A 16,389-nucleotide genomic window follows, 5' to 3' on the forward strand; every position below is an offset into this window, starting at 1 on the left:
CACTTGGGAAATAACTGTACGATTACATTTCTTTAATGAGATATCCATCAATGATAGCACAGGAATACTTTCATGCGGCACCATTAAAATGACTCCTCAGTAAGTGGAGTAGTTAATTAAACTGATTCTGTCCAGGCTTTAGGATTGTCGTCCAGTCTCTTCCAATCCGGGAGCCAAAGCTACATGCATCACCAAGACTTTATTCTCTCCAACCTTCAATTAAATTTTAGTTTAATAATGGTTTTCTTACCAGAACAACTAGACAGCTTCTCTCCCTCTCACGTTCGTTCCTAAGTTGTTTTCTCTTCAATGTTAAACACAATAGGGAAACTTCATAGGTTTTTCCAGAGCGAATGTCCTCTGTCGGTTTAGACACCTTAAAATAACACGAAAACAAGGGAATAATCAATATTAATCACCTTAATCAATCAGCTGCTTCCTTTCCAGTATATTAATACTTCAACTTCTTTTAAACAATGCAACTTTGTATTAATTTCACAGCAATTATTATATACACATACCGGCCACTTTATTAAGTACACCTGTCCAGCTGCTTGTTAACACAAATGTCTAAGCCAATCACATGGCAGCAGCTCACTGCATTTCAGCATGTAGACATGCTCAAGAGGATCTGCTGCAGTTCAAACTGAGCATCAGAATGGGGAAGAAAGGGGATTTAAGAGACTCTGATCGTGGCTTGGTTGTTGCTGCCAGACGGGCTGCTCTGAGTATTTCAGAAACTGCTGATCTACTGGGATTTTTACGCACAACCATCTCTAGGGTTTACAGAGAATGCTCAGACAAAGAGGAAATATCCAGTGAGCGGCAGTTCTGTGGGCGCAAATGCCTTGTTGATGAGGCCAGAGGTCAGAGGAGAATGGCCAGACTGGTTCCAGCTGATAGAAAGGCAACAGTAACTCAAATAAGCACTCGTTACAACCGAGCTCTGCAGAAGAGCATCTCTGAACACACGACACGGCCAACCTTGAGGCGGATGGGCTACAGCAGCAGAAGAGCACACCGGGTGCCGCTCCTGTCAGCTAAGAACAGGAAACTGAGGCTACAATTCACACAGACTCACCAAAACTGGACAATAGAAGATTGGAGAAACGTTGCTGCTCTGATGAGTCTCCATTTCTGCAGACACATTCAGATGCTCGGCTCACAATTTGGCCTCAACAACATGAAAGCATGGATCATCCTGCCTTGTATCAGCGGTTCAGGCTGGTGGTGGTGGTGTAATGGTGTGGGGGAGATTTTCTTTGGGTCCATTAGTACCAATTGAGCATCACCGCCACAGCCTACCTGAGTATTGCTGCTGACCATGTCCATCCCTTTATGAGCACAGTGTCTCCATCTTCTGATGGCTACTTCCAGCAGGATAACGCAGCATGTCATAAAGCTCAATCATCTCAGACTGGTTTCTTGAACATGACGATGAGTTCACTGTACTCAAATGGCCTCCACAGTCACCAGAGCTCAATCCAATAGAGCAGCTTTGGGATGTGGTGGAACGGGAGATTGGCATCATGGATGTGCAGCCGACAAATCTGCAGCAACTGTGTGATGCTATCATGACAATATGGAGCAAAATCTCTGAGGAATATTTCCAGTAGCTTGTTGAATCTCTGACACCAAGGATTAAAGCAGTTCTAAAGGCACTAGTATGGTGTACCTAATAAAGTGGCCAGTGAGTGTAAATGCATGAATTTGAATGTTTACAATGCATTATTAAATGGTTAACCATTATTAATAAATGTGGTACTAGTGTTAACTAACAATAACTAACATTGAGTAATGACACCTAATTGTAAAGTGTTCCCACATATTTTCTATACTGCAGTTACATAATTGGACATTAAAGCATGGCATGAAAAACTGCACTCACCTTTACCTGCACCTCACCACAACGAGGTGAACTTCTTGCCAAATCCAGAGATGGCTGCGACAGAGAAATTAAAGGAGAAAATTGAGAGATTAACATTTGTTATAAACAATCTAACAATATAATTAAGAAATAATTCAGATCACCAGAATATTAAAATGTCCTGTTACTTTACTCAGCCACAAGAAGCACACTATAAAGCAGTTTGCTGTATTTAATGATTGATGTTTTTATTTTTTCCTTGTTTATTTCTGCTTTGCAATTGCATTATGGGAGCTTGATCTTTCTTCCAACACCTTTTGAGCTTGAAAAGTTGTAAAAAGTCACTTTCATGAACATTTTTAAAGTGATATATTGTCTGAGTTGGTGTTGTGTAATACTATTGTGGATGTGCGCATTGCGATATCAATGCTGAATCTATATATTGTGCAGCCGTACTGTCCCTTTAAAGCACACCTGAAATCAAAACTAACCACATTGATTCTGTCAGCTCACTTTGCTAATGTTTTGCTGAACAGTTCAACTGTGCATGGCATTAAAAACAAAATCATTTAATTAATTAATTTAATTTAAATCTGCAAATGCACTTCCTGTTTGTTTTTAGTTAAACTCCCAGATCAGATCTGTAGTGGGGGAAACTAACATACTTAACCACGCCCCTCCAGTTGTCACTATGACAACAACAGTAATGGTGAGCAGGAGGAGTCTGTTAGGATGTAATAACTCTCCACAAACCCTTTTCCCCAATTTACTAATTAACACGCCTACTTTACTTCATCCAATCAGCTCGCAGTAAAGAAAACAAGCCACACCCACAGTTTTCTCATTTAATAATCTGCTTTAATAATCTGCTTCTCTATTAACTGCATCACAATACGAAAAAAAAGCGGTCGCAGCTTCCGGTTCATGCAGACTTTAATAGTGGGTGATTTGGGAAACTCACCTTCTCCTAATTTGCCGGCCTGTTCTGCAGCTCCTCCAGGCAATATTTTGGACAGCATGCTGTCTCCATCAGGACCCATCTGACCTGCGGCTGCGCTGCCGATTCCTCCAGGTCTGGGAGCAGCTTTGGACCCTGGAGGATTATTATAGAGGAGAGAGATAACCGAATAAGCCGACTAACAGACACACTAGTTGTGTCCAAATGCAATGGAGATATGTGCCCAGGGCTACATTTTTGAGAACCGACAAAAATATGTTTCCTTGCTTTTTTGTTTTCACAGCTCCACTAGAGGGTGCTGTGTACATTTTTCATTCATTCATTCATCATTTATGGGTCACCACAGTGCAATGAACCACCAACTATTTCGGCATATGTTTTACAAGGTGGATGCCCTCTGTGTACTCCACAAACAAAGAGAAGGGTCGGAGCCGGCTCCAAGTGGGTGGGACTTGAGCTCCAAGTGGGCTGTCCAAACCTGGAGTTTTTATTTATTTAATGTCTTGACATGGAGTCCAGCATTGTGCTTTATGGATGTCTACACCTACCCCTACGCTAAACCCAACCACACAGTAACCTTATGTGTTTTATTAATATCTGCTCCACCTACACCACCTAAACCCAATCTACTTGTCCCTCCCACTAGGAGGTCACCCCACCTACTTGTGGTGTAATCTCTTCCACTTGGTGGTTCTCAAGCTGCAGCGATATCTACTTGCACAAAAATGCCCACTGGGCCAGCCGGGACTCAAACCAGCGACCTTCTTGGTGTGAGGCCACAGTGCTAACCATTAAGCCGCAGCATACATTTTCAACAATCTCAAATAAGTTACTAGGGCACGTTTTCTCATATGTGCCATATACTGTAAATCCACCAGAGGGCGCAGTCAGCTTGTTGTTGTGTATAATACCAACTTGATATTGACTGACCCACACATCCCCTTTCCTAAACCCAATCCATAGTGTTTTCAAAAGCAAGCTAGAAAATAAAAAAGCCATATTGGCAGTGTGCTTCTACGACTATTCATGTGTTTCTTTGGGTTTTGTTCTGGTTTCTTTAACCATCCTTCATCAGACTCAAACCCCACTCTAGGCTAGTGCTGTTCATGGTGAGTTGCTGAGCAAACCAGTCAGACCAGCAGTCCATACGGAGAAAGGCAGTCAGTGGTATCACCCTGTAAAATTGGTTTTACACGTTAAATGCAGCCATTATGTACCCTCAGCCACATATTTCTCAGTTCTCAAAAACGTACACCAGGGCACATTCTTTCATTCATAGTGTGCGGTTATTATAAAGTGTTTTATTAGATGTGTCTGATTCAAAGGTGTCTGACTTTCTGAACATTCCGAGATATTTCACAGCACAATGCAAACATATGAAATGTATACGTATGTGGTCAGATATCTAAAAGCAAAACATATTGTCCTTTGCCTGTGGAGTTAGTTAATCTAGACTATGTTGATCTTTTTTATTTATATGGCATAATTACCTATCCCGGTGAGTGGAGGCTGGGCTGTTTTGGCAGGCTGTCCGGGGACTGCTTTTGCTCCAATAGCAGTGGCAGGTGTGGGCTCTGGTTTAATCGGCTGGAAACAAAAGACAAATAAATACATATTATTTAAAATACTACTCTTATCTCACAACACTTAATATGTCAAGATAATATGTAGGCCTTAATATGTAGGCCTACTTATGGGGCACGGTTTGCAGTTTAGGGTCTAGGACGACATTGTTCACATTGGCCAAAGGAACCAAACCATGACATCAAGCTAATATATTCACTTACTGCAGCTGGGGATGTCTGCGCTGCTGAGGTGGGCTGTCGGGGCATTGGACCAGTTTGGCCAGGTTTGGCTTGCAGTTGCTGGGCTTGCACTAACTGTGGCTGCACTGCACCTGCGGTGGACGTCTGAGACCCGGGCCTGGCTGCTGAAGTCTGTGCCTGCTGTTGAAGTTGCGTTCGCTGCCCTTGCTGCCCATCAACTGGAGGCTGGGAGACACCTTGCCTACTGGAACCTGAAGGTCCACTAGGACCTTTCTGTCCAGCCCCAAGAGATCCTGGCTGCCTAGATGACGAGGGATGATCCTGTTGCTTCCTACTAGATGATCCTTGATGGTGGGAAGATGATTGTTTTCCAGAACGGGAGCTGTGATGATGGCCTGAGGTGTCGCGGGAATAATCTGAGGAGTGGTAGCCCTGAGAACGAGAGTCTCCCCTCCTCCCTGAAGATGACAAGGAGCGGGAGTCATGCCGGATGGACGGATCCTTTGAGGAACGAGATGATCGAGAGGAACGAGGCTCATCCGAGTGGCGTGTAGAGTGCCGACCAGAACTCCCGCTGCTATGATGACGGTGCTCACGAGAAGAAATGTGGCGGGTGTGACCGTAATCATCTTGCGGCCACAGATCTTCTGGTGGCTCATCATAATCATGGTATGTGTGCTTGACATGGCCTCGCCTCCCAGAATGACCACTGCTGCCATAATGACGGGAACCACGAGCATCCCGCGGCTTCTCAAACCAGTCCGTCTCCTCTTGGCCAAGATGGTACGCTTTGGAAACCAAAAGCAGATCACAGTCAATCTCGATGTCTGATGGCGAAAGAGGATTGCACACTGAGACCATGCAAAAGAAAAAAAGAAGAACAAAAAAGGCAGACTTAAAGAAAAAGCATGCAAGGAATTTGAACTCAATGTACAGCATGTAAGACAACCACCTAAAATGAGATACTCAATGAAAAGGTTTAGAAGTCAAAAGCATTCAACATCACACACTAAGCGCACACACAAATGAAGCACCTTGGAAAGGAACAAGAGTGGGGGAAATAAAAGTAAGGAGACCACACAACAACTCATGCAGTTTTTGGAACTGAGCACAACACTGAGAGTCAGTTTTATTGAAAGCTGCATGTTGCCTGAAGACAAAACATGGGCATGCACTTGCTTTTCACTGCTTTACTTCATCTATTCACTCTCTTTCTCTGGGTGGGTGGGGGATGTTTAAAGTGGGCAGTAACGCTGGCATTCAGCTCCCAATTACCTTCGCTGTCAGAAACAGCACAATGCATATCGTCAATTATATACATATCATCTGGCTTGTAGACATGGGTCCGGGGCAGGTCTCGAATATGGTCCTGCACATCGGGTAGAGAGTGACTTGAACCATATGAGTTTGATGGATAGCCGAAAGCCCTCTCAACACCCATGAGCTTTGTCATGGCATGGGAGTTCTCCTTGTCTGAATACTGGGATTGCAAAGTGGGGTGCACACTGTGGCCATAGTTGCTGTGGTATGACCGGTCTACACGGTCCCGTTCATATGATCTGCTTCTGTAGCTCCTCTCGCAGGGAGAGATTTTGTCCATGCCATAACCAGCTGAACGGGACCTGCCGTAGCCATAGAGACGTTCATCATTATAGTAGCCCCGCTGTGGACTGTAAGTACTCCGTAGCGCATAGATGCCATCCTGAAGTTTATAGTACTGGGAACCTGAGCCATAACCACTTGTTGCGGAGGTACCCATGGTGTAGGAGGCCAGATCAGCCTCCACATCATGAGCTTCCTCAATTGGGGAAAACTTGGACATCTTCTGTTCAATGCCTTGTTTACGATGTTTGCTCCTCTTGGAGGACATGACGGCGGAAGGGCACAGGTTTTTTGTGGAGTGCCTCTGGGCTGCCCACGTAGGTGCCGAGTGACTGCAGTCATCATAGTAATATGACGATCCCCCACCCATGCTACTGCTTCCCACTACCCGGCCATGCGTGTTTGCCCCTTGTGCTTGGTAGCTGCAGGTGCTCTTACCCCTGCCATGATGCTGGTCGTACAGATCTGCATCACGTTCATCCTCCGGTCTTCCAAAGGAGCTCTGCCCTCGAGTATGAAGTCCATCACTCCCATATCGTCCGTGACCCTCACCGCGATGTGAATCTGAACTCGTGCCCATGCCGTCCTTGGTCAGTTCGCAAATGTCATCGATCATAACATAGTTCCTTGGGACACTCTGCTCTAGGTTGGAGGATCCATATAAGCCATCACTGCCGTACATAGAGGGGCTGTCCATTGAGTGCATATGGTCAGATAGTGTTGTCTGGCCATATGAATTTGTAACAACGGGATTATATTGCCCATAAGAACTAGCCGTGGTTACTGTATATCCATAAGCATTTGCAGTTGTTGTTGTGTACTGCCCATAACTACTGGATGAGATTGTTGTGTATGGCCCATAACCAGAAGGTGCAGAGGTTGTTAAAGGCCCACCATATGTATTTGAAACAGTTGAGGAGTAGGGACCATAAGTGCTTGCCATGGTTGTGCTGTATTGGCCATAAGATGGACCCAAACCAGACTGGCTGTAACTGATTTCTTGGGCAGTGGTTGTGACTACAACTGTGGGATTGCTTATAACTTCATAATTAGTGGGCATTTTGTGTTCAAGGTCAGCAAGTGATGTCTGTCTTGGCTTTTGGTGAAAAGTGAGAGTGTCTGTCTGTGGTTGGTAAGTGCTTGCTTGACTGACCGGATAGGGGGGTGCCTGGCTTGGGTATGGTGTATTGTGGGTTGGATAAGGGACTGGACCAGTAGGCGGTAAGGTAGCCTGAAACCCTGGTTGGCTTGGCTGTGCTGATGGTGGCATGGAAGTGTCTGCTGGATATGGAGGCTGACTCTGTGGAAAGACTTGGGATGGAAATGACCCTTGGACCTGATAGGGCAGGGTTGGATAAGTCTGTAAGGGAGTGGGCTGGGGGAGAGCTTGAGCTTGGGTCACGGACGGATAGGGAGGTTGGTTGAAACTTGTGCTCTGCAATGTAGAGGCCTGTGGGGTAGGTACCGTCGGGAGACTTTGGGGGTACTGGTACGACACAAAAGATGATGTGGGGGGAAACTGGGCAGCAGTGTTCAGCTCACAAGTAAACTGGCTGAGAGGGGCTGTGTTAGGTCTGGTCATTAGCCCGTTACTCTCAAAGGATGAGGCTGCAGCTGACAGGCGAAGATTGTTGAGCTCAGAGTCTGACATATAGTCTCGCGAATCACCCATGCAGCGCAAGTAAGCTAGCTCCCTCCTGTCTCTCTCCTTTGCCAGTGTTTCTTTTCGTTGTGTAATGCCCAACTCCAGGTATCTAAGCTTGGCGTCAATTTCCTTTTCCTCTTCCTCCAACTCAGCCTGCTGCTTACGTAACTTTGTGGATTCCTGTTCAACAGCTTTCAGCTCATGGGTCAAATCCTTAAGTAGGCTGGTCTTTGCTGCTAAACGAGAACCCCCCTTCAGAGATGGCAAAGAGGGCACAAGCATGTGGGATAGGTTATGGGTGACCATAGGCATCTGTGTCTCCTCTGGTGGAGGGCTGGGCAAGGTCCTCTTCACCTTCCTTAAGAGGGAGCTCTGCTGTAGGGCTGCCAGCTGCAGAGACACATGGCCCAGGAAGAGTGAAAGAGCCAGGACCATGAAATACAGAGGATAACACAATGTTATATATTAGAGTACCACACATAACCTCTAGCAAAGATCAAAATACAGGTTTAATGTGAATTCAAACTAATATAGCACCTTCCTGTATATTGTTACTGAAATCAGTGTGATTCTAATCAGACATGCTAGTTTTCTGTTTGGTCCTATTTACAGCAATACAATGTGTTTCTGCTGTAACAATTAAGAACGCAGAGTTTATCTCAAGACCAAGAGGAAACATTCAAGCAGACAAAAAGTGAGAAAAACTAATATAAGGTTGATTTAATTAAGTCATGAATGCAAAAATGTGCACATTTTGAACAGACATTCTGAATACTGTACCTGATCTTAGCAGAACACAACAATAAACAAAAAAAAAACACCGACAAACTAAATTGAAACACTAAACCAGAAAGTTCAAGGGACAAACAAATTTTAGCATCTCATATTTGCAGCCCTTGTAATTCACATCACATTGCAACTTCAAACTCCAGAAAGACAGCATCAGTAATTAAATTTTATGGTACACACAAACAACATAAATAAAGCTCCACTACTGTTGTATTATTCACAAGTTCAGTTTGTCCTTTGTGCAAAGCAAGTGCAAGTTAAGAATCAAAAAATGAATTACCCATACCTGACTCTGAAGGGCTTGCTGTTGATAAAGTGAAATCCTAGCCTTGGTATGTTCATCTGTAGTGGGACTAAGTGGCTTAGGGTCTGACATAGATCTCTGGATATTCTTCATTGGACGAGGAATGGCCTGATGTCTCTGGGATGGCTCGGCAATACAGGATTTCTGCTGCGGGGTGACATGTGCTTTATTCAGCCTCTCACTAGAAGAGAATGATGTGTCTATGATGCGTTGTGGAGAAGAAAGAGGAGAAACAGGGGAATACAGCACCTGTGGAGATTTAGGTTGTTGCCGGATCAAGCTGGATAGAGACTCGTTATGCAGGTGATGCTGCTGGTAGCCAAACTCCAAAGGATCGGGCCTCCGCCTTCCAAACTTCACGGCATTCTGATGACTTGGTGAGAGTGGATCTGCAGAACCAACTAAATGGACACCGGTGGGGCTGACCGTGGTAGCGATGCTTATCTGTGGAATGACTATGCTTTGAGACTGAGTCTCAGGTTCAGTTTGGCAAGCTAAACTTTGACCCTTCTGTGTTCTCTCAGGACCAGAAATATAGTGGACAATTTCAACCTTGCTAGGATCTGGTATGGTGGCATGTATGCTTGGGGATACTCTAACCAGCTGCTCTGTCTCTGTTTGGCAAGAACAATCTCGAATGGTCTGTATGGCAATACTGGAGGATGCTGTCTTAACAGATGAAGGTGTAAAATGTGATTCAGATTTATGGTCTGTGTTAGATTCAGCAGAATGCCTTGAGTAACGGGAACGTCTACGTCTAACTGGCTGCTCCCATTCTGCCTTGTCTTCGTCATCATCTGTCTGAACGCTGCAGTCAACACTACGCCTAGTCCGTCGTCTTCTTGATACTAGGTATCTCTCCTCTCCATCTTCATCATCTGTTTGCACACTGCAGTCCACAAGCCTCTGAGGCAAAGGGAACATCGTCACTTCACCCTCATTTCCATCTTGCAATCTTGGCATAGATCTTTGTTTACGCATGGACCTAATTTCTGCCTGATCTTCAGTACTTCTCAAGCATATTTCTGATGTGGAATTTGGCATTGATCTAACAAAAACCTGAACGTCATTATATAATACATCGGAGGCTAATTCCTGTGGCTGAATAATTCTTCCAGATTGATCACTGATGACTTGGGTGCTTCCACTGACTGTCTTTTGTCTCTTTTGTTCCTCAAGTTGCTGCTGCAACTGATGTTGCAAAGATTGTATCTGATCAAGCTGCTGTTTCTGTTGAGCTAGTTGCTCTCTCTGTAGAATCAGCTGGCTTTCTCTCTCAGCTTGCTGCTGCTGCAACACTTGTTGCTTTATACTCTGCAGTTCCTGAATCTCACGCTGTACAAGTATCTGCTCCTTTTCTCTATGCCTCTGCAACTCTGCACGCTCACGCTCAAGCTCTTCCTGAAGCCTTAGCTGACGCAACTTTTCCAGTTCCACTCTCTCTCTCTCAATTTGCAAAAGTTGTTCCTGCTGTTGATGGACTTTTTCCTCAGTTTCGTTTTCTTGACTTGCGATATTTCTAACAGCAGTAAGAGTAGTCCGACCTCCTTGAGTTGCAATCGGGTGACCTTGCACTGGAGGGTGTGATTGAGCAGATGAGTTAGATTGTGGTAGTTGATGTTGTAAAGTAGGTTGGGTATTCGCCTGAAGATGGGACTGAGATAGATTTATTGGTTGAGCTTGGACCTCAGGTTGGCTCATTGCCAAGTTCATTGGTGTTGAAATAGGCACAGAAGAGGGCTGAATTGGCTGCGCAAAAGTTCCAGCTGCTGTTATGCTAACTGGAGACTTGCCAAGATACAATGGTGCATCTTGGACTGTTGTGATAGCTGGAGACTCGGGTACTTTTGTAGATGTTGTAACAGGGAGAGGATTAGGTGTAGGACATTGGAAAGGTGCCTGCCCAGTCCTTGGAGCTACTGGCAATCTGGTTAAGCTTGCCAAAGGTACAGGTGTCATATTCGGTGTAGGATATGGTCTGTATCCTCCTCTTAACAGAGGCCTTAGCACAGAAGAAGGCTGAGTTGTTATTGGAACTGTGGATGCAATAGGTGTGTTTATAGTCGAATATATCATGCCATCCGCTGATCTAATAGCTGATGGATACATGGCTCGAAGACTAGCTTGTCTTGCATTGATCAGATCAGTTAGAGCTTGACTATGGGAAAGGGGCTTTCTATCTGGGCTGTACTTAAAACCAAGTCTGGGACCTTGAGGAAGATTAACCCTACTTGGTGGACCACTGCTTCTTCCAGTGCCTAGCTGTAGTATATCAGGGTTACTACTGTATCTATCTATTGAGTTAAGGGCTGCACACATGCGACTTATCTCCCTGGCAGTTGTAGCACTGTACTGGGCAAGATTAGACTCTGCAAAATCACCTGAGAAATATCCATAATCTGAGTTAATGTTGGTCAGGGAGCTATACCTTCTAATTGGTAAATCTCCAATATCACCCTGACGAAGGTCAGTGAAAGAACCATACTGAAGCCCCATTCCAAGGTAGCCTCCATCATAGCCATCCTTCATGGTGTCTGTGTATAATTCTTCAGAGGAATGAAAATGTGGATCATGCTTTGCTGAATATGATGACAACCCTGCCTCTGAAAGGTTAGTTTCAGACATTGATGGCTGAAGCCGCCCAGGGAGGGGCAATGTGTAAGATTTAACTGTGTAATCTTGGTAAGTCTGCCCATCTTGTCGTAAATCAAACTGCTGATAATGTTGTGGTAATGTGGTCGGTGCTATTGATGATTGCTTGGAAGGCTCATCTGTGACTGGTTTCTGAGAGAATGGACCACCCACACAGCTGCCACCAAAAGGAAGATTGTAAACCATGTCACAACAAGTCGCTTGGTTTTCTGATTTTATTTGCCCTGTTAAATTCATTGAATCCTGGCCTTCGTCAGGCTTGACGAGTTGTGTGATCGTAGCTCCTTGTGCAGCACCATCAATTTGCACCATCATCACTTGAGGCTTGACATTTGCTAGATTCATGACACCTGCCTCGGCTTGTTTTGCCCTAAACTCAAGAGGACCACCAACACCATACACATCAGAAGCCATAGCTGGTGAGATGACATTAACTTCTGTGGCAGTACTCGTCTGAGTGACTAGCATGTCTTTTTTGAATAGAGGTAGTTGGCTAGATATATTCAGATTGGCAAAAGAGGCAGCTTGTTGTTGCTGAAGCTGATGATGTTGCTGAAGCTGTTGCTCAAGAAGTTGTTGTTGTTGCTGAAGCTTTTGCTGTTGTTTAAGTAACTGATTTTGCTGTATACTAAGGTCTTCAAGCTTAGCATCAATCTTTGGTATGGATGGGTCAATTGGCGGCGGCTTATTCGCTGCGAGGCAAACTACTGTTCCCATATCTTTGCCCAAATCAACTCTGCTTTCAAGGGGATCACAGTAGAGCACTGGGTGTTTGGGTTGGGACATGAACATAGAAGCAGCTACAGTAACACTGACCGTAGTTGCCGTTGACGTCACAACATGCAGTTGCTCCTGTGTATTAAGGTTCATTATCAAGGGCTGAATAGTTGTGGATTGACGAATGGGACTTCCTTCAAGGGACCCAGAATATTTTCGAGATTCTGTCGCTAAGGATGTCAAATCCATTCCTTGGTCAGTCATGATAATTGGTGTTGGCTTTATGCCAGTTCGTAGATCTACTACACTTGCACTTTGAAATCGATGTCCTTGCTCTATTCTTGAAGTACCAGGAACCGTTGAAATGCGACAAAGTGATATGTTTTCCATTGACATTGATCCACGTGAGTACATGCTCGCAGTAGTGGCCATGCTAGTTCCAACATTAACTTTTTTAGCTCTATAGTTCCTGTATAAGCTATGCTGAGGAGACTGTTCATGTGGTGGTGTATCAGGAGGGCTGAAAGGAGGTGAGTAGGCATCAAATGTTGACTGGCGGCTAAACCTTGTCGGCGAAGACAACGGAGATGTAGCCGTGTTAACTGTAACTGGTTTGGATGGACTTGTGGGCTCAGGCTCCTCTGTTCTAATCATATAATAGGTATCTTGAGTGGACTGCTGCCTAAAAAGACCTGGTGTAACAACTCCATGTGAGGTCTGAGTGCCCTGTGCCATAACTGGAGAGGTGTGAGAAGCGTTCCCAGAGGAAGCTAACACTGAAGGGCTAACTGTCTGTGTTGAAAACTCAGCTGTTCTCCTAGAAGGAGATCGTGTTGGACTGTGTGTAGGAGATGAGGTTGGAGAAAGGGGTGGGCTCCTTTCATGGTAAGCATAAGACCTGATTGAACTTGGGCCAGATTCAATTCTAGTGTCTGAGGATGTTGAACTATCCCTCATCTGCACTCCTCTGCTTATTGCCATTTTCCGTGCCGCACTTTCCCTCTGGTTGTAAGCCTGAGTGATTGCAGCAATTTTATGAGACACGTTTGAAACAGTAGTGGTTGTGGTGGTTTGCCGACCATATAAACTGGGCTGTGTAGTGGATATTGTTTGACTGGCAGTAGTTTGAGAGACAGTGACCGTTTCCCTGGCATATACTCCATACGCAGCAATAGTCGTGGCAGCAACCGTTGGTGTAATTCCATTTTTACCAGTTTGATTTCTAAGTCTGTCTTTGGGGCCATCTTTTGAGAAATGTTGAGTCACTCTGACATCGGGTATCCGTCCTCCTGTCCCGGTTTCAGAAAACGATACAGGTGCTGAGAGCTGGGTGGGGCTTGTTCCAGGAGTCAGTAAAGCATTGCTTTGTTCCAGCAACTTAGCAAAAGCTGAGCCTGTATCTAGTAACTGCTTTTCATTGTAGGAAACATCCATCTCCATTTGGTCATCGAGCTGCTTTGAGATGTTTTGTGAGGTCTGACGGATCTCTTCATAAATATCAACCGTCTCCTCATTCTCGTAATGCATATCATCTTGCTCATTATAATCATATTCATCTTCAATATCTTGTCTATTTCTAATGTCTGACTCTTGATAGGTGGCAGAGCTGTACTGCTGTAAAATCAAACTTGAGCTTGATTGCTGCTGTGTCTGCTGCTTTTGCTGCTTCTGCAACATCTCCGCTTTCCTCATCATCTCCTCGTAGACTTCTTCTGCGCTTTTTAATTTCTTGCCACTCGAGGAGGTAGTTACAGCAGCAGTAGATGATGTAGTTTCTGGCTTTTCAGTAGGAGAATAAAGTGACATAAAGGTGGGCAGGTTGTACTCACTACCAGATTTGTACAGCTTGGTTGAAATTTCATAGCCCTCAGCATCTGAGTCAGCTGAAGGAGAATACTCTGAACAGGAGGACCGGTGGAGTTCCTCCATCTCAGCTGCCTGCCTCAACTCCTCGGTCGGAGAAGCATCCTCGATGGGTGATAGATTACTAGGTGGAGTCTTCGATCGTTCTCTTCGTCTTTGTGCTCTTAACTCTTCTTTATCGCGTTTTGTTTTCCGGACTGTGCTTCGTATTCTCTGTTGCTCGACTTCTCTCATCTTTTCCTGCTCCCTTAGGAGTTCTTCTTCCTCTCTCAATTCGTCTTCTTCTGATGAATCCTCGATGGTGGGTAGGAGAGGGCCATGGGAGCGATGCCTCGCTTTCCTCTGCTGCTTCGCCTCCTCCAGTCGCTGCCTCCGACTAGGACTACTGTCACTATCATCTTCCATTGAGGATATGGAGGTAGGGGATATTCCAGAGGTGTAGCTAGACGTGGTTGGTGGGAGAGTAGAGGAATAGTCCCCTCTTGACCTTTCTTCTGGAGAACCGGTGAGGCTTTCCATCTCCAGCTCAGGCTCTCGGTCGAGACTCAAGTCATTGTCAGTGCCTAACTCCATGTCTCGACTATAACTGTTGGTGTTGTTCAATTCTATGGTCTTGAATCTTCGTAAGCCTCCTTGCGAGGCCATGAGGTCCTCTTCAGCGGATCCTTTGTATATATCACTTGTGGTTTTACTCTCCTCCTCAAAGCTACTCGAATGATAAGTAAGACGACGCTTTTCTTTTCCTGAGTCGCTGATGTGCTTTTGAGTCTTTTTTAGCTTTTTGTAGCCATAGCCTTCATCCTCATCCTCGTCCTCCTCTTCCATTTCCTCTTCCTCGTCCTCATCCTCGTTCTCCTCATCTGCACTCATCTCCATTATTTGCCTCCTCATGAACTCCTCATCGGTCATCTCTTCAGATTCTACATTTCTTTTTTTATGGCCACTGTTCTCCGTCAAAGCAGAAATTGCTCTAAGCTCTTCCTCAGTTGGATCCTCCTCCTCTTCCATGATGCCCTCAAGGTCTTCATCGGAGTCATAATCCTCTGGGCTAATGGATATCGAGCGAGACGGGTGCTTCCTAAAGTCACTGTGCTGCTGTTTTCCTCGCTTCTTGTCCTGTTTTTTGTCCCCATCGGTTGAAAATTTAGATTCCAGCAGGGGTCGCATGGAGCTCTCCAGCTTTATCAGTTCAGATGGACTTGGTGGTGTATAATGCCCAGTCAGACCTCTCTCATTCATCTTCAACTCTTCCTCCTGGATGAGACCAGTAATTTCACTTTGTGAGCTGGAGATCCCGTCAGAGGAGTAGCCAGTATCACTACAACTCTGTGGGCTCCGAGAGAGGTCATGATTGCTGTTTGTCTTGGTGGTTTCCTAGAAATGCAAAAAAACACAAAAAACAGATGCTTAGAAATGCAAATATCAGTGCAGAATGTAAATTCAAGTTGTCTCCATATAAGTGATACTCAGGTCATTAAGCCGACTGTTATGAACTCTCTTTATCTTTTAAGTAGAACCCTCCCCAGTTAGCGAAATTCATGTGGCTCAAATCCAGCCCACAACAGACACTTACATCAGGCCCACATACCACATGGAATAATGGCACTTGAGTGGTCCGCACCTGTTTGCCAGATCTGGGCCACACTTGCCATATCTTCTCTGGGCCGCTTTAGGCTCACAGCCACATTGGCCAGAGCTAACTGTGCCGAATATTTGCCAAAAGTGGCCCACATATGTTTTAAGATATCTGGGCCACATTTGCCATATCTTCTCTGGGCCACTACAGGCTCAAATCCACATTAACCAGAGTTTACTGTGTCGAATATTTGCCAAAAGTGGCCCACATGTTGTAAAATAACTGGGCCACATTTGCTATATTTTCTCTGGGCAAGATTAGGCGCACAGCCGCAATAGCCAGAACTTACTGTGCCGAATATTTGCCAAAGTGGCCCACATATCCCTTAAGATAACTGGGCCACATTTCCCACATCTTCTCTGGGCTACTACAGGCTCACAGCCACATTGGCCAGAGCTAACTGTGCCGAATATTTGCCAAAAGTGGCCCACATATGTTTTAAGATATCTGGGCCACATTTGCCATATCTTCTCTGGGCTACTACAGGCTCAAATCCACATTAACCAGAGTTTACTGTGCCGAATATTTACCAAAAGTGAACCATATATTTTAAAATAACTGGGCCACATTTGCCATATTTTCTCTGGGCA

The 16,389-nt window shown here is 45.0% G+C and overlaps 1 protein-coding gene across 9 annotated transcripts in view; it reads right to left on the reverse strand.

The window, feature by feature from the left end:
* The window catches only part of bsna (bassoon presynaptic cytomatrix protein a), a 56,827-nt gene that overhangs the window by 6,583 nt on the left and 33,855 nt on the right, over nt 1–16,389 (reverse strand). The window contains exons 5-12 of one of the 9 annotated variants that reach the window (XM_073911324.1): nt 9,181–15,537; nt 8,914–9,075; nt 6,632–8,228; nt 4,613–5,379; nt 4,316–4,412; nt 2,829–2,960; nt 1,889–1,942; nt 251–376 (exon numbers count right to left, since the gene is read on the reverse strand). In XM_073911324.1, coding sequence (XP_073767425.1) covers nt 1,902–1,942; nt 2,829–2,960; nt 4,316–4,412; nt 4,613–5,379; nt 6,632–8,228; nt 8,914–9,075; nt 9,181–15,537 — 9,153 coding nt within the window. In that variant the 3' untranslated portion in view covers nt 251–376; nt 1,889–1,901. Of the gene's footprint in view, nt 1–250; nt 377–1,888; nt 1,943–2,828; nt 2,961–4,315; nt 4,413–4,612; nt 5,443–5,866; nt 8,229–8,913; nt 15,538–16,389 lie in introns of all 9 variants that reach the window. The other 8 variants (XM_073911321.1, XM_073911323.1, XM_073911320.1 and 5 more) reach the window with 8 other exon arrangements.

This window comes from Danio rerio, chromosome 8, assembly GCF_049306965.1.
Source record: "Danio rerio strain Tuebingen ecotype United States chromosome 8, GRCz12tu, whole genome shotgun sequence".
Taxonomy (NCBI): domain Eukaryota; kingdom Metazoa; phylum Chordata; class Actinopteri; order Cypriniformes; family Danionidae; genus Danio; species Danio rerio.